The sequence below is a fragment of the Falco peregrinus genome, chromosome 7 (assembly GCF_023634155.1).
Source record: "Falco peregrinus isolate bFalPer1 chromosome 7, bFalPer1.pri, whole genome shotgun sequence".
Classification (NCBI taxonomy): Eukaryota; Metazoa; Chordata; class Aves; order Falconiformes; family Falconidae; genus Falco; species Falco peregrinus.
The window spans coordinates 89,945,918-89,973,910 of NC_073727.1; the positions used below are offsets into that span (position 1 = coordinate 89,945,918).

Below are 27,993 nucleotides of genomic sequence, written 5' to 3' on the forward strand. Positions count from 1 at the left end.
TGCTCCAGCCAGGCCCCAACTGTTGCTGCAGCCAGGCCCCAACTGCTCCAGCCAGGCCCCAACTGTTGCTGCAGCCAGGCCCCAACTGTTGCTGCAGCCAGGCCCCAACTGTTGCTCCAGCCAGGCCCCAACTGTTGCTGCAGCCAGGCCCCAACTGCTGCAGCCGGGCCCCAACTGTTGCTGCAGCCAGGCCCCAACTGCTCCAGCCAGGCCCCAACTGTTGCTGCAGCCAGGCCCCAACTGCTGCAGCCGGGCCCCAACTGTTGCTGCAGCCGGGCCCCAACTGTTGCTGCAGCCGGGCCCCAACTGTTGCTGCAGCCAGGCCCCAACTGCTGCAGCCGGGCCCCAACTGTTGCTGCAGCCAGGCCCCAACTGCTGCAGCCGGGCCCCAACTGTTGCTGCAGCCAGGCCCCGGCTGCTCCAGCCAGGCCCGCGTGGGGAAACCGCCTTTTCCTTTTGAATTGGGCTTTGTTTTTTTCACGACCGTGGTTGCGGCGGTGGCCGGCAGCGCAGGGCACCTCCCGTCCGAAAGGTGGCGCTGCGGGCGGCGATGGCGGGGAGGAGTTTGTCTCCGCTGGCGGCCCGTAGCCCGCCCTGCGGGGCTGACGTGTAGCAGCGAGGCGGCTATGGCGGCCGCCTGGGAGGAGATTCGGCGCCTGGCGGCCGATTTCCAGCGGGCGCAGTTTGCCGAGGTGGCCCACAGGTGAGCAGGGCGGTGCCGGTACCCGTTGCGGCCCCCGGAGCTCGCCGCCTGCCGCTGCGGCCCGCCTGCCGGCGCCCCCCCCGTTCCCCTGCTCTGCCCGCCGGCCCCGGGGGGCGGTGTGCCACGGGCCCCGGTCCTGTCACACAGCGGGGTCCCGGCGGGTCCAGCCAGGCGCTGCCCCTCTGCAGGCCCCCTTTGGCTGGCGCTGGCCTGTGTGGCAGTGCCTGTGAGCCCGCGGGGGCGTCTGGGGCCCCCAGATATGCAGGTCCACGGAAGTGCACGGCTTTGTAGTCGCCGTGAAGTGCGAGCTGCTAAACGTTGTCACGGCTCTTCCTTGTGTGTTGTTGAGCAGCTGAGGTTGTTGCCCAGAACTCTGGTTTACTAAAGAATGGAAAGCGCACCAAACACGTAAAAAAAAAAAAAAGAAAAAAAAACAAACCCAAAAAACCCCAACCAAAAAACCCTAAAAAAGTACAGAAAGATCAAAAACACAAATTCTGTAAGCACAGTCATTCATATGTGCATTCTCTTAGCAAAAGGGGCTGGTGGCTGTTCAGGAGAAAAGCTCTTTAAGAGAGCTGACCCACATAAGTGAAGCCATATGGATGATTTCAGAGGTGATAAGTTGGATCCTGAAATTATTTTTTTGTCTTAAAAAGTATTCACACAAAGCAGCAAGTAATCTTCATTACACTTCCTGTGTTTAGTATTTTTGAAACATCACTTTAAAGTTAATTTTATCATGTACTTAGGATAACTGATTATTCCTTGTGTTGTTCATAGATTGTCAGAACGGAACTGTATAGAAATTGTCACTAAACTGATTGCAGACAAGCAGTTGGAAGTAGTGCACACACTTGATGGAAAAGAGTATGTCACTCCAGCACAGATTAGTAGGGAGATCCGGGATGAACTTCATGTTTGCGGTGGTAAGTGTGGCATTTGCTTTCTTCCTCTGGATTGGGAAGTGAATTTTCAAGTCAAGAAAGAATTTGAAAGTTTTATTCAGTACCCTTAATCTTGCAAAAAAAAAAAAAATGAGCTTGCTTCCTGTTGCTTTTTCTACACATTAATTCACCTACTGGTATTTTATTTTCACTTCAGATCTGTGTTAAGCTTTTAGGCAAGCCTATGAAGATACGTTACTTTACTCATTTTCACCACAGAATTTCTGAGGTAGAAGCAATCTAGCAACTCTTTTGAAGGAAATTTGTAATTTTAGTATGGTTAAGTATCTGTCGCAGATGTTTAGCCTTGACTCAGAATTTCAAAATCATTCTTCTTGCATGTCATTAGTAGTAATAATATTTTTAAATAGTCACTGGCAATTGACAAGTCTTTTATTTTACCAGTATGAAGAGCCATCTGCTTTGTAAGATCCAACAGGTATATAAGAAAGTGAATATGCTTCAGACTGCTTTTTGTCAATGTTTTTAATGAGAAAACAGTGTGGTGTTTGTACCTTTAGGTCTTTAAGGGTCAATTTCAAGGCATTGTTTGGAAAATTAACTTCCTTATGTTTAGACAGATTAGTCTTTTTCTGAGGATTACCACAAGTATGCCTTCATTTGCGTTACACCGTTGTGTATCGTATCAGTTTGATAGCTTGAGTTGAATTCAAAGTTGCCTATTTTTTGTTAGTAGGAACACACAAAGGTAGAAGGTTTTGGCAATCTCCATTTTGATACTCATGGACTAGTGATCAAATCCAGATCAGCATCAAGGCAAAACCTAATTGGCAGGCAGTTTGAACAGTGATTTTTACTTCTGGAATTTCTGTGCTGGATTGTCAGCAAGGCCATAGGGTAGAACACTATGGGATATCTTGCACTGACCACCTGTGGCTTCTGTGATTTGACAGTATATAAAGCTGAAGTTGGTTTAATTGGTCTACAAAAAAGTAATGAAGAAATATTTTGTACATGATGGACTGTGCTATATTCTCAACTGTTCAAACATGTTTTGTATACTAAAAGTATATTTGTACTTTTTTTTGAAGGTCGAGTAAACATTGTTGACTTACAACAGGTAACTTTTTAGTAATAAAAAACCTATATATTTATTTATTTTCTTCAACGTGTATATTGTAAATATGGACTTCATCAGTTACATTCCAGCCAAGTTATTTTTGTAAAAGAGAACAAACTTTATGAAGAGCTTATAGCTCATGTCAGAGTACTGCGGACTACTGAAACTGTCCATTTACTGCTTTATTGAAAGCTTCTCTCTGCTTAATGATAATCTAGGACCTCTGAAATCACCACTAAAATATACAGATTTTCTTTATGAACTGTTTCTTTGTAAACTAAGGGGGGGAGGGAACAGAAAATAAATATGTTTTCTATTTAAAATTAAAGCTGCAGGAGCATGTATAATTAACTTTGCATGTCTCTCTGGATCTTCCCTCTTCCTTCATTAATCTCTTGTCTCTGCTAATCTTTATCCTCCAGTGGTCTTCCTCTGTGTCTAATTTTCCCTTCTGGCCTGAGTATCAGAACTGGCCTGGAATCAGAAAACCTTTGAAAGACAATTTTGTATTTTCGGCTCATAGCCTTCTGGAATTTTGTGTTATATAGGTTTCTTTTAACCTTGTCACAGTTGCAAAGAGAGCTTTTTCCCCCTAAAGCATTGCTGCTTTATTCCAAATCACAGATTAACTCTGTATGTATGCAATACTAGAAAAATAAAAACCAGCTTTTCTCAAGACATAGGAATATGTGAGTATAATATCTGAATGTTTGAGAATTAATTTCAATTTAAAGTTCTGATGAGGTGTTTCATTGGATTATTTTTTTAGGTAATAAATGTGGACCTTCTGCACATTGAAAACAGAGCTAATGACATTGTTAAATCTGAGAAAACTATTCAGCTTGTACTGGGACAGCTTATCAACGAGTGAGTACTGTCAGGAGCGTTATGTATAATTCACATCTCTCTATTTTTTGAAAGGCAGACTAGAAGCGATGGCCAGCCTTTGTTGCTTCTGAAGTGAAATACATTTTTCTTGACTGCTGCTAGGGCTGCTTGGTGGTGGTCAGTGCTTCTTTTCCAAATGGCAAGTGAGGCGTCTCTCAGCAGAGCCTGCAGTGAATCCATAGAGCAAAGGCCTTACGTAATGTCGCTGCGCAGTATCCTGCACTTAAGAGGCTTTATTTCTTACCTAGTGGCTTTGTGTACAGCAGCCAGATCTCATTTACTCTGCAGCTTCGCTGTCTTCCTCAGCTATTGACAAACCCTTTCATTTTTCCCCACCTCTTGCTTTAGCTCACAAGCCTAAGATGTATGATCAAGTTATTTTATGGCATTCAGCACACAAACCACCACTGAAATAATACTCTTATGGAGTTGTTCCTATTACTGATTGCACTGCAGGATTTATTCTTGGCAAAGGGCGTGAAGTTCCTGGCTCTCTTGAAGTAATTAAGACCTATCTTGCTCACCAAAGCCCTTTCCTAAGTCTCATTGACATTTAATGTTTTCCTGTTGCTGCTTTTTGACAGTTTCATACAAGCAGATAAATGGCCGATTTTAATAGTAGCTACCTGGTTAGCAGGCTTTTTTTTAAAAAAAACATATTTTCACTCTACATTGTTCTCCTTTTTTTACGTGAAATAACCTTCAGATTATTTTTTCAAAGATGCAACAGAAAGAGGTATAGTACCAGGTCAATTAAGAATTCCATATTGGGCTGACAGATTAATCTTGAATTTCACATTTAATGTGTTGGGTTATGGGGTTTTTTCCTCTTGTTTTTAAATAAGGAGTTACCTGGATCAATTAGCAGAAGAAATAAATGATAAACTGCAGGAAACTGGCCAAGTGACAATATCGGAACTCTGCAAGGCATATGACCTTCCGGGAGACTTCCTGATACAGGTGATGCAAGCCACCAACCTAGCAAATGCAAAGAATTGATGGCATTTACCTTCTTTTGTTATCTTTACAATATCACATGGCTTTAATGGTGATGAGCTGCTTGTCATTCTAAGCAGAAAAGTATTAGATATATAAAGGTTGCAGTGTAACAGCTATTCACAGGTTGAGATTGATGTTTGCCTTTTCACTACTGGGCAAAATTTCTTCAGAATCTTTATGACTGTTAGGAACATATTAGGATTAATAATGTTAGAAACGGGTTAGATTAGTGTAAGATCTGAAAATTTATTTGTTTGGAATATTAAAGTAGGGGTAATTTCATCAGTCTTATTAGCTAACCAGGAAGCAGAAATACAATGGTAGAGATCTTTCAGTTTATTCAGAAAAGGTAAAATAAATGTTCGTTTCTAGAAGCTGAAGCCAGACAATCAGACTAGAAACAAAAAACTACTTACCTTTGTTAGTGACTACTGTAGTGTTTAAAAGAATTAGGGAGAATTCTCTTACCGTTGTTGACTTCCAGTCAAGGCTGGGTTGTGTTCGGAAGGTACTGTTTTCAAAGGGTAATCCTGTGGTATGTGTTAGGTGAACAGTCATATTAGGTACCACAGACAACCTTGTTGACTCTCAATTTATGAGCAGATTTCCTCTAAGATTTTTCTCATGATCAGCTTCTACAAAAACATTTGTAACATAAAAAAATTATAATTCCTGGGCAATATTTCCTGGGTTTAGTTCACTTTGCAAGGATGCACATTTATAAACTGTTTACAGCTCTTTCTTTTGTGTTTATTGTTGCTAATTTTATTTTGACTGTTTGAAAAAATGGATAGTGAGTTTGTCTGCCACTGATTTGTACAAAATTAATACAAAAGTTAAACCTTAGCTTTCCTTGTGCATCTCCAAACCATACTTACTTCTTTGCAAAGTTTTCTTTCATCATCAGATACACATGTATCTGATAGAAGAGGGGCATTGTTAGGAAAGCTGAATTCTCTGAGTTTGGAATTTGGACCATAATGGCATCAACTTGCTTGTACTCCTCATTTCTGAATATTTTGTCTATCTTGGCGAAACTGACTTGCTGATCTGTTAATACAGATTTTTTGATTAATTTTTGTTTAATATTGTTAATATACAATTTTAGCAGTCATCCCAGCTTCTATTTGCAGGCATTATCGAGGCGTTTGGGTAGAATTATTCATGGACAACTAGACCAGGAAAACCGTGGGGTGATTTTTACAGAAGCCTTTGTGTCCCGGCATCGAGCACGCATTCGTGGTCTCTTCACTGCGATTACTCGGTAAGTTACAGTACCAGCAACCACATATGAAAGTATTGTTACCATAGGTCTTTATGGACCAGATTCACTTGCGATTGAAAAAGAAAAGAGAAGAAAGACCAATGGATAGATTTCTTCAAGTGTAATTCAGTTCCTGGGGTGAAATATTTAGTTCTATTTTACTTACTGTTTTTTACATGGTGACCTCCTTTGAAAGGAAAACAAGGGAAGTATAACAATATACTATAGAAAACATATGTAAGTTTTTTGGCTGAAGAAAATGTTAATCAGTAGTTTTTTCATCTGTTTGGAGATTATCTATTCTTATTGTCATACTACCACTCCCCAGTTATTTAACATGGTGATGTCTACCCAACACATGTGATTGTAGATAATTTTTTGTTATTAAATCAATAACCGTCTATGTTAATTTGTGTGAAGATAAGAACTTGGGACAGCAAAAGTTCCTTTGCAATAATTGTTGTATCTTTGTTATAAGATACAACTTCATAGTGATTCAAAAGTAAAACCTTATAAGCTGTGGTAAACATCAGTGTAGCACCCTGAGGCTAATACACTGTGTAGTTTTGTCCATCTGAAAGTAACCTCTCTTACTGCTAGATTCTCCACATCAGTTTCAGGTCATTAATGTATGTTCTTTTATTTTTCTTTTTTCCAAGGCCTACACCTGTAAATAACTTAATCACTCGATATGGATTTCAAGAACATTTACTTTACTGTGAGTTTCATTCGGACTGTTTTGTATTTTTGTTAGTTAATTCATAGATTCTTCATTATGAGAAGTATGCTTCCATAACAGCATTTTAGTATATAGACTTACTTCTGGAATAAAGAATAATATGGTTTTCTTTAGTGTAAAAAGTGTTAAACCTTTTCTGCTATCCATAACTGAAGAGATGTTCTTTTTATCTAAAGCAATGGAAACATACGTTGATGAAATGCCTTTGGGGGCAGGATGATGCAAGAAGTACAGTACTCATTTTGTCATCTGTTTCCGTATTTGCCCTTAGCTACTGGCAGTTTTATCAGTGAAGCACACAAAAGGGGACAGATTTTATGTAGCCAAATGGCATTAGCTACTCTGGATTTTATTTATTGACTTTTCTCTGCGATAGTGGAGGCATAGCTTTTGTTATGCTCTTAGTTAAATGTCTGTACATGCTGAGAGATAAAGCATATCCTTTAACTGTTTGCTTTTATTTTCTGCAGTTCCTTTTTAAAATGTAAATGTGTAAAGATTTCCTATCCAGCTGCTGAAACTTTTAGGCAATACTTAATTGTTTCTCACTTCTAACGTTGCAGCTATTCTTTGACTACCCCCTCCCATCTGTCCAAAATACTGCTTCAAGCATCATTAGCCTTGCATGCTGGCAGACCAAGTGCTACTGGTATTCAGAATCCTTTAATGGTTTTCTATCTCTTCTTACAAAAGTTAATGTTTGTCTTTTGTTTGATTGGGTCTTTTTGCCTTCAGGACATTGCCCACTTTAGCTTCCCTGTGATATTTCCTTGCTTACCTTCTCGTTCTTTGCAACAAACTTATTCATTAAGAATTAAAATCTTAGCATTTAAATAAAATTGTATAAACACTCTACTTTCACTTAACCAATTTAAGGTTTTCTCTTTTTTTTTTTTTTTTTTTTTTTTTTTTTTTTAATGTGCCATCCAGGTATTCATAGAGTAAAAGGAAAATCTGTTAAACTGCATTATAATAATGTTGCAGTACCCAGCAAATTATCATCTTTTTCAAACAGGTCCTGCAAGTACATGATCATGTTTTGCTCATGTACAGTGTTAATGTGAATTGAAGTTCTAGTGTTTTCCTGACACCAGTAATCATCATGATGGCTAAGTGTGTTGCTAGTACTTTCTTTTTATATGCATACATTTTTTTAGTGACTTTGTTAATCTTTTTCTGTGGTTCTTCTTATGTATTTCATTTTCTCTACAGTTTTGAAAGTTTCAAAGAGCTGAGCTAGTACACATTTGATTTTATTCTGTCCATTTGCTGAGATACCATTTCAATTTCGCAAATGCTGGAAACTTGAAAAATTTATTTTAATTATGTTACTTATACTCTGTGATTTTTATGTTTGTCATTTTTAACAATCTGTTTTAAAGTTGTCTTTGTCAGTTTTGTGCCTCTTCCAGGAAAAAAATTCAGTGTACTGTTTGTGTAATTTACAAACAGCTTATTATTTAATCAACACAGTATTACACAAGATGAACAATATTCTTTGGTTCTGTCACATAGCTGTGTTGCTATTCATGAAAAACTGGCATGCAGTTATGATAGAAAAAAAATTTTGAAATCAGAAACTGTTCAAATTAAAACACTAATTGCAAAGTATGATGAAAGCACAGATGTTCATAATTTCTGAATATTGTGTTGCTGATGTAGGACAGACATGGAGGGACGTGTATCTTTGCCAGACTGGCTGAGACCTAATAGGACACTACAGACTACTCAATCGCCTTTAAAACTCGGTGTGACATTACAGTAGTTCTGCAAAGGTCCTGTTGTTTTGTTTTAAAACAAAGACTGTCTAGACATAATTGTAGCAGGGGCTGTGAAATTTCCTATGAAAGCACCTTCTCTGCCCTGGAGTTTTAGAACCGGCACTTGGTATAAAACAAAAATTAATTGGCATCTTAAGTTCTCCCCATTTCTTTAAAGACCGGTTCATTGCTAGTGCTCCACAAAATTGTTTGAAAATCTATTAATAAAAAGAAGTTCAGATTGCAGGGAGCCAAACTGCGTTGTCTGACAGTTGCTTAAATAGAATAGGTATGTTGACTCTGTTTTCTAGGGTAACTAAACAATTAGTATAAAACACGAATTTTATTTTCAGAATCTATCATATAAGCTCAATTTTATACAAGGTCACTGAACCACAGCAGAATATGATTTCTAGCTCTTGTCGTAGATTACATAAAGCTATATCTTGTTTAAATCAGTTTATCTTCTACATTTTAGCAGTATAAGTACTATTTAGCTTTGTTAGTGGCAGTTTTGTTCAATAGCTGCTAGCTTATAGAGGTTTGTCTACACTATGGGCATATCTGACAAAAAAAAAGAATAATGCTTTAATATGTAGTATGTCTTCTGGAACCAGGTTTTCAAGTAGATTTTCCTGTGTAGGTGAGCTAAACCTCCGTAGGCTGCACTAAGCATGTGTTAATGTTGACTGCTGCTCATATTTAATGAGGAAGAAGCAGTACCATGTCATACCATTTAATATTCTGTTCCAGGGTAAATTCTGTCTTTTAATGAAATAAAAATCAAAGCAAAGTGAGATTATAAAGCTATCTAGCAAAGCTCTGGAAAATTAGCAGAGCTTGGCAGTTGGTGTCACTATTTTTTATACTGACTTACGGAAAGGCAAAAGCAGAACATGGGAGGCAAATCAGGTATTTCTGTGCACCTTTAATGGATAGAAAATATTTCGCATTGAGAAAGGCTTAGTACTTTGGTACTACCAGCTACCAGTACGTTTTTTATCAGCAGTATTTGTGCATTATTGGCAACAGTGTTGTAAACCATGAAGATGGTCACCAGTAGACGGTGCTCATATTTATGCAGTTTAGTTAGAAATTTTTCATGTCATTTTACTGTGTCCAGATCTCACTTTTTTCCATCTTGTTTAACATGCAAACAGTGAATTTGAAAAGAACATTCTTCATAAAATGCTCATATTTTATTGGCTCATCAGAGAAAGATTCTTTTATGACTTCTTTTTCTAAATTAAAAGCTCAAACTGTCGATATGTGTGTTCAGTAAGTTTTACTCCTGCCATTGTGGCTCACTCTTTTGAAACATTGTACTATTTTGAAAGCTTTTATCAAGACATTCTGGTAAGTGTTAAAAGTAATTGATAGAACTCAGAAATGTTTCACCGGAACAAGCACAAACAGCTAATGGGTGGGAAAAAGAAGAAACAAAACAAGGGAAATAATTACTATGTTTTGATTAATGGGTATATTGAAGTGGAAAATGTCAATTTTCTTCTTGTAGCTGTGCTAGAAGAACTTGTTAACACTGGTCGTCTAAAAGGCACAGTAGTTGGTGGGAGACAGGATAAGGCTGTGTTTGTTCCAGACATCTATGCCAGAACGCAGAGCAACTGGGTGGATTCCTTTTTCAAGCAGAATGGTTATTTAGGTAATTAATCTGTATTCTCGTAGATAAAATATCTTTCTAAAACTAGTTTAGATAATTTGTCTTACCCTAATATAGCTAGTGTCTAGAGTGAAGCCTCACAAGAATAAGTGGAAATCAATACAGTAGTTGATACTCCACGGTTAAAAGTCCATCTTGCGTATAATCATATATATTACTGCATCACAAAAAAAAAACATATTTCAGCAGAAAGAACTATACTGCTAAACAGTAACTTTATTTCTCACAAATAGAGTTATAAATGCTACTTTTATTACTGTTCTGAAAACATTTCTTAAACTGCCCATTGTAGACTTCTCAGATGGTCATGTTTGACCCACGTGGTTGGGGTTTCAGTCCAGGCATCCAAATTACAACCAAACTTTGGCTTTTAATAATCCAGATAACGAGGCGCGCAGTGCACAGGAAGAACCTTTTCCAAAATAAAATTTAAAGAACTGGAGTGGGTAGCACTAGGGTCCTGGTTTGAATCCAGACAAGTCTGTCTAACTTAAAGCTGAGTGATGCTGGACAATGGTGTTTTAAAACAGGAGCTATGGGAAGATGGGGACCTGAATAAATAGAGGAAGGTACCCCTGTGGTCCCAAAGGGCCAGCCCCTAAATAACAGTTAGTCTGGCACTTTGAAAAGGTTCAGCATAATTTACTGTGGTAGTATTAAGTGTTTCTGTAATACTGCTTGACTGACAGAATATCTGTCAAAGTTTTTGAATGTTTCCAGAACATCTAAGATTGAACTGCCTAATAGTTGAAATGCTTTGCTTATGAAGCATTGCACAATTCTACGAGTATATTGGAGTAACTTGAAAACAAAACATTTTGACATTGTAGATACTGTAAATATTGTTCATGTAATTTTAGAATACTTTGGAAAGATATAATTGCAAGGCTAAACTTAATGGTGTAAGAACCTGCACATTTTAATTTTTTTCTAAAACTCAGACCAAAGTCTCCATGATTTAATCTTCATATTTCTAATAGCTATGTTTAGGTGTAGCTTGTACTGAACTAAGTTTTAGGTCAGCATCAGCTTGAGGCTGCATTTACTTGTATGAAAACTATATGTAATTCTTCATTTCCTGCTTTCAAAAAAATAACCACATAAGATCCTGTATGTATATGGAGGTACTTAAATGTAACAGACATCCTATTTTATAGAATTTGATGCATTGTACAGACTTGGCATCCCCGACCCAGCAGGTTACATCAAAAAGAGATACAAGTCCACACAGCTCTTATTTCTCAGAGCAGCTTGTGTTGGTCAAGAAATTGTGGATCAAGTTGAAGCCTCTGTAGAGGAAGCCATCAGCTCTGGAAACTGGATAGATGTAGCAGTAAGCAATCCTTTCAGTTGTTGGATTTTTTTTGTGTCATATGGTACTTTATTGAAACTACACATATGTATAATGAAAATTCCATGTTGTCAAAGAAGAATATTCAGTTTAAGTAAAATAACAAGTAAAAAGGCATTATTTGCCTTTTAAGTTGGTCTGAACAAAACCAGGGGAAGGACATATCAATATTTAGTTGATAGATACCTAAGACTAACTTTCATTTCAGAATTAGTGCTAATGTATTTTGCTAGAGAGTAGTATATTTCTGTGGGGTTTTTTTGGAAAAAGTTTAAACTGAATTCTTGAGACAGTTCTGTTAAGCAGAGGGTTATTAGCTATTTTGCCCTGGCTAAATCCTAATTTTAGACATTACAGCACTACTTTGTTGTTTGTAAGGAGACCCGCTGTTGTTTTGTGTTTGGTATTACTCTATATCTGTTGAGTTGCATTTTGAAGAAGCTGCAATGGGGTTTGCTCAGAGGTAGCACATATTCTAAAGCAGTGTTGATTCTGTATGTTAGAAGATTTAAAATAGAGTTTACTCTTAAAATACTAGTTTAATTTTAAAAGTGCAATATATTTTAAATACTTAACAGATGTCAAATGGGTTGTCTGTGGATTCTTTTTGTCCACATACAAGTATGTCTGTCCTTTCTAGAACAGGTTATTGTATATATATGATTTTGATTTTTCTTTACCCTAGACTCTTCTGCCCAGCTCATTGTCAGTAGAAGATACTGGGATTTTGCTTCAGCAAGTGATGAGATCTTTAAACAAAAATTCTTCAGGTTTAGTCTTCAGTGACACCATTGTAGTCAGTGAAAAATTTATAAGCAGCTGTGCCGATCTATTTTCTGGTATGATGCAACAGAAAGCTGAAAAGGTACAGGTGTTTTTATTGGTCAAGATGCAATATACGTTGAGTGTTGGATTATACTTTATATGACTTTGTTTGCTGTTACCATCTCTTTACATCTCGTCTGAAATACAACTTGAGAAGGACAAAAATGAAGAAAAGGTTTGTGTATGTAATTGGTGTAATTTAATGTATATTCAGTTGCACTCAGGAAACACCATCACACTAACTGTATGATCAGATGCTGAATTTTGAAGAGAAGAGTAAATGTCTCATGTGTTGCACTTGGGAAAGATAATGTTACATTGATATAACATATTAATATAATATATATATTAATGTATAACATAACAAAATAAAAGTGGAAAAATGGCTTAAATGTTTTCATATGTATCTTTTGTTGCTGTGTGTATCTTTTTGGTATTAAGTGCATATTTTTCATTTTAGGAAATGAAAAATAACCCTGTTAATTTAATCACTGAAGAAGATTTAAAACAGACTTCTAGTCTAGAGAATTCATATGCTAATAAAAAAGACAAAAAGGATGAAAGAAGAAAGAAAGCAACAGGTAAGGCATCAATATTTAGCTTAAGCCAAAACCAACAGAAAAAAAAAAAAAAACCAAAAAAAAGGCTTGTTTAGCCTTGGAGATATTGAAATATGAAGTTAATACATTTTGTAGTCCATTAGTTGCCTCCAGTTCATTGCTGAAGTTATTTAATAATCCAACCACTTTTCATCATTATACTGTAGATGTAGATATATCTGAGCTATGTCCGTGAGAACTAATTTCAGATTTAGAAGTGCAGACAGAGTACCATAAAGGTATCTTGAGTTTGTCCAACACAAGGCAGCTGGTTTTAGAAGCAAGGAGTCCATGTTCGCTTATTGGTGTGTACGCTATGGTCACATAACATTGAGTTGTGCAGTGAGGGCTGACCAAACAAGTATTAGCACAGGGACCTTTGTACTATTTTTTATTACACAGTGTAGATACACTCTTACTCTCCACTTTTCAGGGATCCAAGAAAATGAAAATACTTCTTAATAGTCTTGAGAAGTTAATTCCAAACTCACTCTGTCTAAATTGAGAAATGAGGAGTTTGGGGTATTTTTTGGAGAATATTAATATTGGATGTCTTTTCTGGGCGTCTCATGCAGACAATTTTCTGTTGTTTGCATGCATAACAATTATTTGGAGTTTCACACAGTTTACTTTAAGGTATATTCTGGGTTAAATTAATCCCAGGTCTTACTCCATTTTTGTGGTAGCTGTTCAGAATAGGTTTTAATCTTGAGGAAGACTAAAAATGTGTGGGTTTAACCCTTTCAAATCTTTCTGGGTTTTAAAATATTATTCAGACTAAAGACTGTATTTTCAGTCCCAAAAACTTTATGTGGCTCTTGTGTTGCTACAGCACAGCTGAGCAGTCTATGTTGAACTCTTATGCTGAGTTTCATGTGAGGATTAGAGCACTGATGCATCTAGCTTAATGGAATATACTCATCTGCAAAATTAAACATTATATTCTACTCTTAAAAAGGCCATGACTGAGTTGACATGGAAACGAAACTTTTTCTTGTCAAAAGAGACAGCAGATTTTCTAGGCCATAGCTGAGGCACAGAAGCTTGAACTTTAATTGAACTGTCATAAATAGAATTACTTCAGCTTCCAGCCCTCTGAGGAGTGAGACTCTACTGAGCATGTACTACATGTCTAGACACATTCATATCCACAGGTAACATATGCTGCGCTATCAGCAGGAACTACTCTGAAGTGGTTCCTGAAGAAAGGAAGAGTTGGTGAACTGGTTTGCTGTTCCTGCAAAGTAATGCTTAAAAATCCATCTATAGCATGTAACAGCTGCAGTTAGCTTTGTGAGTAATAGCATCTTGTCTTTGTGTTTCCTTTTCTTAAATGATAGTACTATTGCATAATGTAGTTATGTGAAAACTTGGACCATGTATTTAAATGGAAATATTAGTACTTTCTCAAGACTTAATACATATATAGAACCAATTATTCTGGAGTTTAAATTTCTTTCAAGTGGAAAACGAAGGGAACAAGCTGTGAAAAAGGGAACAAACAGCAGAACAGTTTACCTTGTGGAGAGGGCCTGGATTCTAAATTGAGGTCCTGTCTGCAGCATGAATACATGGATTACGGGACCTATGAACTAAGAAATCTGTTACGTTTGTCAGAACTGGAACATCTCATTGCTTTATAATCATCTAAGAGTAGTTGAAAAAGAATTAGTGTTCTAGATAATTGAATGCACGCTTCCAATAATATTTTGGATAAATGCTTACTATGTAGGATTGGTCCTCTGAAAGTTAGCAAAGTTACATTATCTGGAATATTTTTGAGTAGGTCAGTTATTCTGGTCTATTATTCACTGAATAAAAAGAATAAATGCTTTCTAAGATGCTATTTTCAGCCAACGGAAAATCTCCCATTACATTGTGGGTGCTGGTAGCTCATCTGTTTTCAGCTGGAAAAAGATACTGCTCTTTTTTCTTTCTTTTTTTTTTTGAGAGTTGTACATTTGATATGGTTAGTATTTGTGTTTATTAATGACATTAGCTTAAATAAAGTTTTGACCGTAGTTGCTTTTTTTTCATAAAAATGACATTTAAGGCCCTAAGATTGTGGAATATGTATTGTAGGTAATGTTTAGAATCAGGTTGTGGTTTCTTAAATTAGCATTAACAAGTAACACAGATAAATTACCATAATACTGTAAACTTAAGTGCTACAACTTGACTGTGACCTAAGCAAATAATTCTCCACCAGAGGGCAGTGGGAGTGTGAGAGGAGGAGGAGGTGGTAATGCTAGAGAGATCAAGATTAAGAAAACCAAGAAGAAAGGAAGAAAGGACGCTGACAGTGATGAAGAGACACAAGCAACTAACACAGGTTTGTTGTTTTATTTTGGGCGCTGTCTGTTCATACTGACATGTTTTTATCATTTACTTTTCTACATCTCTGTTTTAACCCACTGTATTGATAGAGTCAGGTAAAATATCAAAGATGAGAATGCTGTTTAATTAGAATTGTATCAGTGGCTATGATGTTGCTATTTAAATGAAACGGACATACTATATTCACTGACAAGTATAACTCAGTCTTTAAAAAATAAATTTAAATAAAGGAAATGAGAGCTTTCTTTTTTAAAAATATTGCTTTTGTGTAGGAAATGCTTTAGATTTTGGGATTAATATTACACTTGGTTTCTTAACACCTCCTGAATGTAGTGTAAGATAACAAACTAGTGTATGATAAATGGAGGAGTTCTCGTCCAGTTCCAAAGCTTAATTAGTTTAAATTAACAAATCATAGCAATAAAACAGTATTTAAGATATTTTTCCTCATAGGGATAAAATATGCAGTCAAGGTTTTAATATTTTAAATAAGATTCATCATGTCAAACTGAGACTTCTGTATCTGAGCTATCTACCTTTGTAACTGTTGACTTTGTAGTGAAGTAGGTACTTTGAAGGCCTAGTCGGTTCACAGTTGGTTTAGATGTGCATTACAGGATGAGTTTGAACCGCTCCCATTGGTGCACATTTCTCTACCTTTACTGTTAGGAGAAGGAGCATGGATGGCTTTCTCAGAAGTAGATGCCTACATTGTTAGTCTTTTAGCAAACAGTAGTTGCAAGTGAAAAAATCTTAATTATGTGTTATTTCTTTCATTTGATGGAGTACCAGAACTGTGTACTTCCATTTTATATATAGTATCTAGACTTTCAACACTGACTGAAAAATACTTTCAAACATCATGCTTGAAGTTGTGAAGTACGGAGTTTTAATTTTGTATGATACTACTCATAGATTACCGTAATTCACATATAAATGAAGTTATTTTTCAAGACTGCTCAGTTACTGAGTAAAACAGTGTTAAATCACCTTTTTTGTTGTAGCCTTACATGTTTTTATGATTGTTGATGTTTGTATTGCTGCATTGTAAATAAACAGATTGAACCAAATTCCCAGTATAAACTCCGATGTAGCCTTCTCATTTATAAATAAGAACCTTCCAAAACCTGATTTAACCTCCCCTTTCCACCTGTTTATGTAGCCTTGTATGTTGCTCGTTGCTGCTGTGGCACAGCTAGGAACATCATTGATTTCCATTCATTCAGTTACTTTATCTGCAAAATGAACCTGTTTTATGGTGCATCTGGAACATGGAATGTCTGTCCTTTTCTGGTTCCCTGTGTCATCATCCTGATTTCATTCTTATATGTAAAAAACTAAATTCTGCAGCATGCAGACAAACTTCGTACTTTGTCTAAAACCAAAATGCAGATGCAAAAATTTGTATGCATTTACAAACAGCATGTAAGTTGATTTTGTTACTGGGAGTTCTTCTCTAGTTTAATATTCTTGTTTTATCATGTCTCAAATTTTATACTGTAACCTCAATTGTAGGATACTCTTTTACTAAATGGGGTTTAAAAAGCTCCAGCAACCTTGTGAAATCCTTCAAATAGGAACATTCTATTCAGTTTTGGTGTTTTATAAAGCTGTGTTTGGTCTTGGTGACATCATCGTTTCTGACCTAATTGATGGGCCAGGCAGTTTGAATTGTCTCACCAAAAATGCATGTCCTAATACACTGCTTAAGTTGTCTATTACAGAAAATAATTTCTAGGAGATCAAAAGATAAATTTTGTAAGTTTTTCATATGTGTAAAACTTAACTGTCATGTGTAGTCATCCCTTTTTTTGTATTGTTGGTAACGCATTTTTTCTGTGGAGGTTTCGACTTAGAGGCATTTCAGTGTCCCATGCCACAGAGTACTGTAGCAAAACTTAATATGATGTTTTCTCAGTGAATGTTGCTCATGGCCACTACAGGTAGGAATAAGCAGCCGGAGTTCCCTTTCATGTCACAAGAGGAAATTCAGGATGTTTTAAAGACCTACATGCAGGATTGCCCTGAAGAGCTTATTGCAGAACTTGCTGAACATCTAGAAAGGTAATTTTGTGATTCAGCTAGAATTAGAAAGTGTGTGATTCACTTCAGATGAATCTTCTCTTCAATCTGTTTTCTTAGAAAAAAATGTTTTGCTGATGGAAGTGAACCACAGTATTCATTTTTTGTACAGCACCATGTTACATACTTGCTTATGTATCAGAAAGCTGTGCTGACACAGTAAAGAGAAATAATGCTTCTGCTTAGCAGTAGGTGGTTCTGCATCCTTCATCAGCAAGCGTATTTTCAGGTTCGTGGATGTATTTCCATCCCCTTAAACTGACCTATGCTGGGGTTTCACCAGTCCCATCTTGTGTACAACCCTTGGTGTATGTTCATGTTTTCTGTCTTCTGTGGTTCTACTGGTACCTATGTGAACTAGGTAAGCTAGGTCAGCAAAGTGATCTAAGCCAAGATGAATAACTTTTTTTAAAAGGCGTTCCTTACAAGAGAGAGAATGCAAGTGTATGTGTTCAGGGCAAAAAGAACAGGATAGGACCATAACAGCCCAAGCTTGAATAAAGTTGGAGTGCAGAGGTAACTCTATCTTTAGAAGGCCCTGTGCTATTTTAATGCAACTTAAGTCTTCCCCTCTTATAGCTCTTATTGATCTGAAATTTGTACAGAGACCCCTGAAAGAGTTTGTGAATAGTGTGGCTTCTGGAAATCTTCTCGATCTTCATCTTGTTACCATTTAGGAGTTGTTATGAGTTAAAATCTTGGCAAGCATATACGTACCATGCATACTGTAACCAACAGTACTTCTGCTATTACAAATGTACATTTTAATTTCCTAGTGCCTTTTTTCTGATTTCCATAATTTGCTTTTTATTTATCTCACCATTCTCCGGCATTCATGTCCCATTAATTTACTGTGTAACGAGGCAGCTTTCTCTGTTGCTGGTATATTTGGAAAAGCTTCTATAGTTTTATACTTTGCTCAGTGTTCCCTTTTTCTCCTTTCTTCTTCCCTGTTCCAAGACCTTTAACAAAAACTTATCAGGAAGTTGTACGTTCTGTTTTTACGTCTTCAACATCTTCCTCTGGAGCTAGCAGAAGACAGACCATCAAGGACTTACAGGAGGAATTCTCAAACTTGTACAGCAACATTCGGTTATTTGAAAAGGGAACAAAGCATTTCACAGGTACAATGAATATATACTTTTAAAAATGAATATGCTTCTTCAAGGAAATTGTATTTATTCCAGAATCTATATTCAAGGGCAAAGAAGAGCAACATTTTAAAAAGGAAAACTTCGAAATGTGTTTATCCCTCCTAACACTGACCTTATGCTGGAGTGCATTGCTTTGCACACTTCCTTAAAATATATTCTCTTTATTTCATGTCCAGTCGGTTATATCTGCTGTCAAGATAATTGTGTGTTCTTGTCCTTGCTTCCAGAGTGTTTGCATGTCTTCACAGTTTTGGTTGTTCATGGGGGAAAAACAAAAAACAAATTAGTAAGCTTGCTTCATTCTGTCACCTGTCCCCCTAATGAAACATTTGGATACCTGATTCTAAGAAGCCCCTGTTAAAACCTCTTTTAGGTTTGGTACTGAAAGTAGCTGCTCCTTGAGGGTAGTTTTTCAAGGTGTAGATTCATTTTGCAGTGAGTTACTGTGTAAAGCGTCTTCTTTAGGTACTGTATTTTGTGACAGAAAAGTAGCATTAGGAAAATATTGTAGCCGTTTCAAAGATTCTGCTGTATTCAGCTTTCTTCTAGACCTTCCCCTGTGGAAAACTTAGAACAAAAAGAAACATAAGCAAATGTCCCATTTATTCCTATGTTTAGTAATAAATGGAATTATTTCCCATTAGCCTTTGTTCTTGTACATGTGTTCCATAGGCTCTTTTTTCTAAAAGTCTATTGTTTCAGTCTTAAAGTCATGTGCTTGCTCTTCTTTGAACTGCTTCTCTTGTAGACCTTTCCTTTACATACTTTTTATTTGTTGATGGATAGCAGTGGTTGTTCATTAGTGGTTTAGGAGGATTGTACAGGGATTAGTTTACTGCTTACACAGATACACCTTTGAAACACTAACAATGCATTAAAATGCTCCTACAGACCTGAGGGCTGATATTTTTCACTGAGGTAAGTTCCATAAGCAGTTGCAAATGAGGGATGTTAGCTTCATGGATCCAGATAACCTTCTCAGACTAGTCATGGTTGATAAGAGTCCACATTTTAGGAGGTGCTGTGATAACTGTCATAGGACTTATATAACTATAGTAAGTTACTTTTAATCACTTCTTTTTAACAGATGAGACTCAGACTAACCTTGCCAAACACCTGTTGAAGACTGTCTGTACAGACATTACAAATCTTATTTTCAACTTCCTAGCATCTGATTCAATGATGACAACAGAAAATTTTTCTACAATCACAAGTGAGGTACACAGATAACAGTTCCTTTTTAACAGTCTCATGTAGATCAGTGATGTTTATTTAATATTTAATTATCTTCTGTTTAAATATGCCTACAGCTAAAATGGTAATAAATATTACAGATTATTTCCATTCTTGTCTCATATAGGTCCGGATCAAGATTTTAGGTAAATTGCCAGAAGACACCAAAGGTCCTTTAACTAAACTGCATACTTCTCTGAATGGCAAGGTAAAGTGATCCAGTGTCTGAGTTCAGATTTTCCATTCTGCTGATGCAGTGACAATAAACAGGTGACATACATAGTGTAGTACGTAACTGCTGCTGCTGTGAAAGATGAAGACAAAATAATATTTTGCATTTGTGTATGTCATTGAGAATAAGTACATTTTCATATCTGTGAATGTTAAGAGGTGAAAAGGTGGCCTTACAGTTTTATACTGATAGTTACCTAGTTTTTTGCTTCCAGGTGGAATCCAGAGTGTCTTTTATGTGCAGGTGAGAAAAGTAAAAGCTGAGAATCAGTGGTTTGAAGTTGTTGGTGTTTCCTGGATTTTCTTCCTGAAGTTCCTGATTGTTCTCCCATGTATTCCTTAACTAATAAAAATCCTAGATATGTAAAAAAAACTTTTCAGATTATGTCAGTGTAAATACAAAAGAAAGCCGTTTATTACTTCTTTTATGTGAAGGGCCATAATGATATGTTTCTTAAGAAAAAATATTTCTGTAAATAATTGTAGAACATGTATTCCTTTTTTAATTCTATTTTTAATACTAATGGATTATAGTTGCTGTTAATATTTAAGTATATGAACTATTGGAAGATGAATAACATTAATTTCTAGTAAGTACTTTTTACTTTCTCCTTTCTTCCCTAGTTTATTCCAAATTTATTCACAGTCATCTGCTCATGTGATTAATTGTGAACAGTAGTTAACCTATTTCATAATCTGCTAACATGTTTTAAATACTTATATAATTTTTTAATAGAGTATAGAAGATTTTCTTTCATGCCTTGATTCTGCAGTGGATATATGTGGTATTATGGTGAAAAAAGGAGACAAAAAGAAGGAAAGGTACCTTAATTTTATTTATTCTGTGCACAGTGTGTGAAACTTAGCTTTGTTGCTGCACAAATGTTAGGTGGTTACTTTGGTAGCAGTCATACAGACTGCGTACATAGAAGTCTTTCTTTCCAAACTATTTAACTGAAAAATACAAAGCCAAGCAGTCTTAATTCCATAGGAGCAGAAGGAGGGGAAGGTTCATATTTAGCTAAGTTACTTGAGTTGCTGCTTACAACAACTCATAAATTCTCAAGGGGGCTTTCAAAATTGGAGGTGTACCAATGCTAGCTTTTTTTTTTTTTTTTTTCTTTTTTTTTGATGTAGAATTTCACATGAAATGGTCAGTCAGAGGAGAAACTTAATTGAATTCAGATATGTTTTAGTCTATTATCAACTACTCTAAGACAGAATGAGAAGCATATTTTTGTATAATGTATTCCTGTTCCTTAGGCAAGTCCTGTTTCAGCATAGACAAGCTCTGATTGAACAGCTAAAAGTCACAGAAGATCCAGCTCTTGTTCTGCACCTGACATCAGTACTGTTATTTCAGTTTTCAACCCACTGTATGCTTCATGCACCAGGAAGATCAGTACCACAGATCATTAATTTCCTAAGTGGCAAGATTCCAGAGGTATTCCTGTGTAGCTTTTCAAGGAGAAAGTACCTTTTTTATATGACAGAACATAAAAGTGGTGCCTTATATTATTTCTGCTGCATAAGACTGGCACCTTTGTATTTCATGTCTAATCACTACTTTATGTACATAATATAAAAGTTCTCTGATCATCTGTATTGTATTTCAGACATCATTTCAGGGATCTGTCTTCAAGATTTTTAAAATGAAATTTTAAATCTATCTGTTATTAGTACAGTAGCTTTTGCCTTTATCCATAGAGACAGCTATGTGTTGGGGGATATTCTTATAACTGAAATTTTTTACACTGTTTCCTCCCAGCTAGAGCATGGTTGCTTTTGAAACTTTTCTAATTCAGTTTTAAAGAAATACACAACTCTTCAAAAGAAAAATATTTAAATTCTGTATTCTAAACTGGCAAAACTAGTGCTGTTTACTAACTGCATTGCTTTCCCGCTTCAGTGGTTAATTGCCCTGTTCTTGCAGCATGGATGCACTTTCATTTTTCTGACTCTTTGAATGTCTCTCAGAATTTACGTTGCAAGACACCTTGATAGAAATATATTTATATATCTCTAACCCTCCTTAAGCAAGAATGGGAGAATGCTTTTTTGAAAACTTCATATCTAATTAAAGGTCTGTGTACCTTCTTAATGTGTAACGTTGACGTTCCTTTATTTTGTTCTGGTTTTCCCCTCAGGATCAGCATTCTCTGTTAGTCAAATACCAGGGATTAGTAGTGAAACAATTGATCAGCCAGACTAAGAAAACTGAACACGGAGACAGTGACACAACAGATAACCTGGAAGAGGAGGAAGGAGCAGACACCATTCGAAAAGAGCTCCAGGAAATCACTACCTCTATCAAAGATCTTGTTCTGAGACCTAGGAAATCTTCTGTAACAGAGGAATAAAATTATTGTTCCGTGCATCGACATCTGTGATACAGTCAGATTTTATTTTTTTTATCCTGAAGGGAAAGATAGCAGAAAATGCTTGACAAACTAAAATTTGGCTTCTAACAATTGCAAATAACAGCCAGTGAACACAGTTGTTGGGTAATGGTGGCAAATAGAGGGTTTTTACGTACTACTGCAACGTACATTTAACACACACATACGTTTAACACACATTAAGTGTAGTTGTGACAGAGCACAGTTGTGGACACTTTGGGTAAGAAATTAGTGGTTTGTAACTGGCATATTCATGTGAGGCCTCAAGAAATGGTTATTCTTCAAATAACAATGCATTCTGTTCCATACAGACACAGGCGTATAGTTTTACTTTTCTGATTTGGATTTATAGTGATCTAAGGATTGCATATAAGTATATAAGCCTGTATATCTTAATTTCAAATACTGGTTTTGAAACATATACCGATCCCTGATAGTATACCAATGAAATGCCATCTTTAGGTTTTGATACCTCTAGTGGATGTTTTCAGCTTCTGTTCACTGGGCCACAACATTGAGTACAAGTGTATAGTGCTAAACTTGAGAGAGCTGACCTAGTACTAATGTGAGTTCGTAAATGTACTGAAAGCTTACGGAAATCGGCACACTCATGCTGTTAATGTCCATAATAGCTGTTCATTTACACCTTGTAATCTGAACAGAGGAAATGATACCCTTTTGCACTGATGCTTTGGGAGAAGGTAAATACTGTTACGCTTGCCATATTTTACATGCTGTATGTTCATTCAGCAGACTTACAGAGTTCTTAGTCCACTTCCCAGAGCTGTTAGAAGCACTTGCTGCATTCTGTCACCTTCTTGAGAGAGCTTGTGGTATTCTGTTTATCCTGAGTTTCTTGAAAAGAATTTACACAGAATCACAGAATTTAGTTCATGATCTTTCTACATATACTTTATAGACCAAAATATTGGCTAAAGTGTTTCCCTCAAGTTTTTATCAACCTTATTTTTACGTGAGCAGTACTTTATGTCTTCAGGAAAGTGGAAAAATGTGTAAAATAGAGTTCTGCTACTATTAGCAATGTAATTCTTGTATGTTAAATGTACTCCTAACTTACAAGAGCAGATAATTTTCAAACTGGAAATACTGTAATTGTATTACTTCAATACTACCCATTGATTTCATGTGGGTGATTTCAGGTTTTTGCATAAAATCAAGTTTGAATAGTTCTTTTTACTAAACTTGTCATTCACCCATTCTTGCTAAAATTCTTTGATGCTGAAAGAAAGCAAATTCTGTTTAAGCCCTACTCTGTTCAAATGTTTCTGTTTTCCCACAGTTCATGTATTCAATAAGCTTAATCTTAAATATACCTAAGCCTGAAATTGCAACAAATGAAAGTTGAAGAGGTCAAGTACAGAAGCTCAGTAACAGACTAACCAAGGTTAAGTTGATTTTGGTAAGGTAAAAGATAATTCAATCTTTTGATATAAAATTCATTATACATATATAAAAGCAGTAATGTTTAACAATTTTCACATCAATGCTGATCTTTTACCAACTGGAAGGCAAAATAGTTTGCAGTTGCAAGGCAGAAGGAAAGGTAGTTGTTTCTCTTTCCACAGCTGAAGCTATCAGCTGACAGTAAAGGATGAGGAGTAAGAGATGAAAAATATTAAGACTGTTTAAGAAATAGAGTTTGCATATAAGGAATAGGTTTGATTTCTGGTTATTCAGCCAAAATAATTATTTTAATTCCTATACTGAACGTAAGCAATTTTATATGACATTGAGCTATTTTGTAAGTCATACACCATGTGAAATTATGTATGCAAATATGAAATTATTTTAATATCATAAAATGATGAAGTATTTAAAATGCATTCTGTTGACTTAACCAGTGGTTGATCATCTTGCAGCTTGCAGCATTGAAACAGCAATTGGTAGTATGCACTATCTGATTTGTTATGAGTGTCCCTATATTTTTGTTTGATACTGTTTTATGCTGTAATAATAATGTACTTATAAAATTTATTACATCATGTGTTAGACTTGCTATATTGTAGCCAATGTTATAAGAATTACTTAAAAAAGCATATTCTTTGAAGTAGATATAAAGAAGGCACTAAAATTCAGAGATGTCTTCTGGCTACTTACAGAATTCAAGAAGGTTTGAAAACGTTCCCAGATATTCCTGTTGTCTCTTAGAATTGGAAAATCGGTCTTTAGTTTATGATATACAAGTATTTTGAAAAAGAAAGAAATTAAATATTCACAATTTCCTGAATATTTTGCTAATTCCTGGGGGGGAGGCGTCCTCTACCTAGGAGAAATGTATGCAGGAGAAAGAGTAATCCTGTCTTAGAAATCAGAGGTTCAGTTCACAAAACAAAACTGCCTTTGGAATGTCTAGGGAAATGAAAGGCAATATAAAGTATACACATCAACACTTTTGCTTTAGTTTCAGGTATTTAGTGGTCAGCCTTATATGCCCTTCAGCTGCGGTACTTAAACACCACCATTATATTATAGACTCATATAGCTGATGTGTAATTGTGCATGTATGCATATGTACACAATTATTTATAGAAATTAATCTCATAGCCTCATTTGCTGCTACTCTCAGCAAATTGAAATGGGTGTATTAGCCATAGGTAGAATACCTTTCTCAGCAACAGTGTTTCCCTATTTTTAAGTGGCAAAATCTGACTTTGGCAGCTGGTTATTTGCAGGTCTACTGGAAATAAGCAAACTATTGCTCTGTTAGAACTTGCAGCCTTCTTTCAAATTCTCTTGTTTCACAGCTTCTTAAAAAAAATAATTACACAAGTTTCTAAGTAATAGCACTGGGATTAGTTGCCTGTGAATTCATCTTACAGCTTGTTCAGATAAAACTGCAATACTTCTGTTCTCTGTGTAGGCTTATGAGTAGGCTACTTGTGCAGTGGTTGCTCCGTGAATTTTTTCACTAATACGTAAGTTACATTTTCCTTATGCCAGGAAAATGGAAATTTCTACAGAACGGGGTTATTGTGGGGTTTTTTAATAGGAAGTGTAGTACTGTTGCAGAAGACACAAGAGTGACTGAACCTGGTCAGACCAAAGGTCTGTGTAGCCCAGATTGTGTCTCCAGCAAGGGCCAAATGTGGATGCCTAGGGAGGAATATGAGAACAAGGCATGCAGTGATTTTTCCCTTGAGTCCTTTTAGAGCCTCCAAATACATGGTATTCAAACTTTTTCAGTGATGATTATACTTTAAACATAGAAAATAGTATTATCTGAAGCTTTTGGATAAACAGGATACTTGTGAGAGCAGAATTCCTTTCTCTGCTGACCCAAGTAACAACATACTCAGTAAATGCCAAAGATGTTTTCTCAGGAAAACAAGTTATTTATTTATTTATTTATTTATAGGAATTCTTAAGGAATTAGATTTCCTTTTTTTGTTTTAATTTAAAAAAAATAATAATTGAGTTGGGAAGAGCATCTTGAGTAGTTTAAAGAGAACCATTTGCTTGATGAATTTCCCAAATCCTCAATATGAAGAGGAAGGTAGGTCAAGACACGTTATATCTGGGCACAGATGAAATAAGGTGATTTCTAGTTCAGGAAGAGATGTGAGAGCTGTGGGAGTCATCACCTAACTGATACTCTGAAGAAGCAACAGTATTTTTGTTGACCTCCTGAGTTGCACTCTGCACCTATGGGCAAAACCCGATTCTGTTTTAAATGCTTCTCTGGCTATTAACATAGTTATGATCTGTATCTACAGTCAGGCAAATTTGAGGATAGTCTTTGAAGTTTAAGGAAAGTGATAACGATGGAGGAGGTGTCTGTGCTTCTCATCCTTTCCAGAAAGAACGTACTGTGTTAGAAGTACTTCTAAGTGTCATTACCTCTTTTGACAGGTCTGTTTGGGTACTACTTTTGTCTTGCTGTGGTTTGTGAACTTCAAAAGGTACTTGGTCAAGAATTGTCCTTTCAGTTTTCTCTTTCTGGAAGTAAAGGCAAGAGGAAGTTATTTATGGTTTTCATTCTGGACTCAAATTCACACCTAACTTGTCCTCTTCTCAATGTGAAAAAATTGCAAGCTTGAAAAGTGCTTGGTATAAATAAAGCTTATAGCTCATATGAAAATAAGAGAAGAGAGTTCAGTCTAGTTTATGATGAAAGGAGTGTCTGCAGAGGTTTAATAAACCAGTTAGCCACAAATAGAGGTAGTCAGTACTTGGCAGTAGTAATCAGAGCATCAGTCTTAATTGTAAAGATACTACCTAGACACAGATAACCTCCAGAACATGTCCAGATTTGGCAATTTTACTGAAGTCTTCAGATAACATAATACATCTTTAAGCCATTTAAACATTTCCTCTATCTGTGGTATAAAGCAGCTCCCACCCGCTTGACATTATAGACTAAATGATTCAGACCTATTGGCTCTTGGTTGTGGAAAAATCTGCCTGGAGGTCAGTCGTGGTTCATACCACAAGCAGCCATCCTTTTTTTCAGGCCACTTAACTTCAGTCTGCATTTTCAAATGGACACAATATCCTCAATTTCAGCTGCGATTAATTAAAGGTCTGCAAAGAATTTTATGCAAAGCATAAACACTTCTGCATGCTCTATGCATGTGGCAGACTGTCTGTGAAAGTTAGCTGGCCCCTGTTCTGTCCAAGCAAAAAGGAAAAGAGATGACTGCAATTCAAAGAAGGCCAAAACTGAGAAATCCTGAGAGCACCCAGAGGTGGCCATTGCTGCCACCCTGATGGTAATGCCATATGAATGCTGTCCTGCCTGCTGGAAGAGCAGCAGATTGTTCCAGCCCAGAAACTGCTTTAGTAGTGTCAGAAGAGTTCTGACGGGTCCCTGAAAGTTTGTCCTGAAGTTGGAGGAGTGTTTCTCCGTGCCCCCATTTCCTGTACACAACCATCAGACTCTAGTAATCCCAACTTGTCTATTTCTGTTCTGATTTAGAAGCCCACATGGCTTCTATGCATGGACCAGAGTGTATCTGGTGATGAATGATGATCAATCGGGTTTTTTTCCTTTTTCCTAGTACTAAACAGTTTGGGGCATGGGGGGTTTGATTCCATAGGGGTTTTTTAACACAAATGCCTTTTTCCTTTTGACAACTGTCTGAAATATGTTCCTTTAAGAACCTCCTACATGGTATGTATTTGCAATTTGTAAACACAATATGTCAGAGAATGATTTGATTCAGTGGTGAGGCAGCCAGCTATTTGTATGTCATGAGGTCTAAGGGAAACAAACTGACCCTCAGCCTTCATGCATCCAGCCAAATTCTGATGGGACCCTCAAATAGCTCTGGCAAAGTGTTCTGTTTCTTTTGGACTTGAATGCTTGTTTCTGTGAAGACATGTAATTATTTCTTCCTTTATTTTGCCGCACAAGTGACCAAGAGAAGCAGCTTCAAACCAAATGTGAGTACTGAGGTTCTTTTCCACTATTCCTTTATCTGACAATGTTTATGTGTGGTAGCATACAAGGTATCTAATTTAACATTTTGAGCAAGTAAGCAGGAACTTTCTTCTTCACACACAAAACTGCTAATTAAATTAGATGCAGAATTCTAAACATGTATCGGGAGATGCCACACTTGTTTTGGATGCAGTTGTTTTCATTTGATTATTTCGCTCGCTCATTCATTTACAAGAAGATTGTTTGGGGTTTCCTTTGTAATGAGATGAGGATTAATTTTGTTTACTCCAAAGAACAATCCAACAAAAAACATGTATGC

At 36.5% G+C, this 27,993-nt stretch overlaps 2 protein-coding genes across 2 annotated transcripts in view; both read left to right on the plus strand.

Moving 5' to 3' along the window:
* Nucleotides 1–553: 553 nt before the first annotated feature.
* UFL1 (UFM1 specific ligase 1) lies at nucleotides 554–22,257 on the plus strand. Its single transcript, XM_055809446.1, has 19 exons — nucleotides 554–703; nucleotides 1,487–1,632; nucleotides 2,703–2,731; nucleotides 3,501–3,598; nucleotides 4,465–4,579; nucleotides 5,752–5,882; nucleotides 6,542–6,600; nucleotides 9,898–10,044; nucleotides 11,220–11,395; nucleotides 12,099–12,278; nucleotides 12,699–12,819; nucleotides 15,047–15,169; nucleotides 17,118–17,238; nucleotides 18,217–18,380; nucleotides 19,498–19,628; nucleotides 19,771–19,851; nucleotides 20,611–20,696; nucleotides 21,138–21,318; nucleotides 22,022–22,257. The coding sequence occupies exons 1-19, from the start codon at nucleotides 627–629 to the stop codon at nucleotides 22,232–22,234; spliced, it is 2,379 nt and encodes a 792-aa protein (XP_055665421.1). The 5' UTR covers nucleotides 554–626; the 3' UTR covers nucleotides 22,235–22,257.
* Nucleotides 22,258–24,422: 2,165 nt separating this feature from the next.
* The window catches only part of FHL5 (four and a half LIM domains 5), a 31,702-nt gene continuing 28,131 nt past the window's right edge, over nucleotides 24,423–27,993 (plus strand). Inside the window, exon 1 of the mRNA XM_027785980.2 lies at nucleotides 24,423–27,676. The gene's annotated coding sequence lies outside the window, so the exon portion shown is untranslated. The remainder of the gene's footprint in view (nucleotides 27,677–27,993) is intronic.

Bases quoted from the DNA above. Each gene is read 5' to 3' on its own strand.
- UFL1 (XM_055809446.1), top strand. From the start codon at position 627: ATGGCGGCCGCCTGGGAGGAGATTCGGCGCCTGGCGGCCGATTTCCAG. The intron at 2,732-3,500 runs GTAACTTTTTAG...TTATTTTTTTAG, and splicing joins ACATTGTTGACTTACAACAG to GTAATAAATGTGGACCTTCT. The intron at 12,820-15,046 runs GTAAGGCATCAA...ATTCTCCACCAG, and splicing joins AAGAAGAAAGAAAGCAACAG to AGGGCAGTGGGAGTGTGAGA.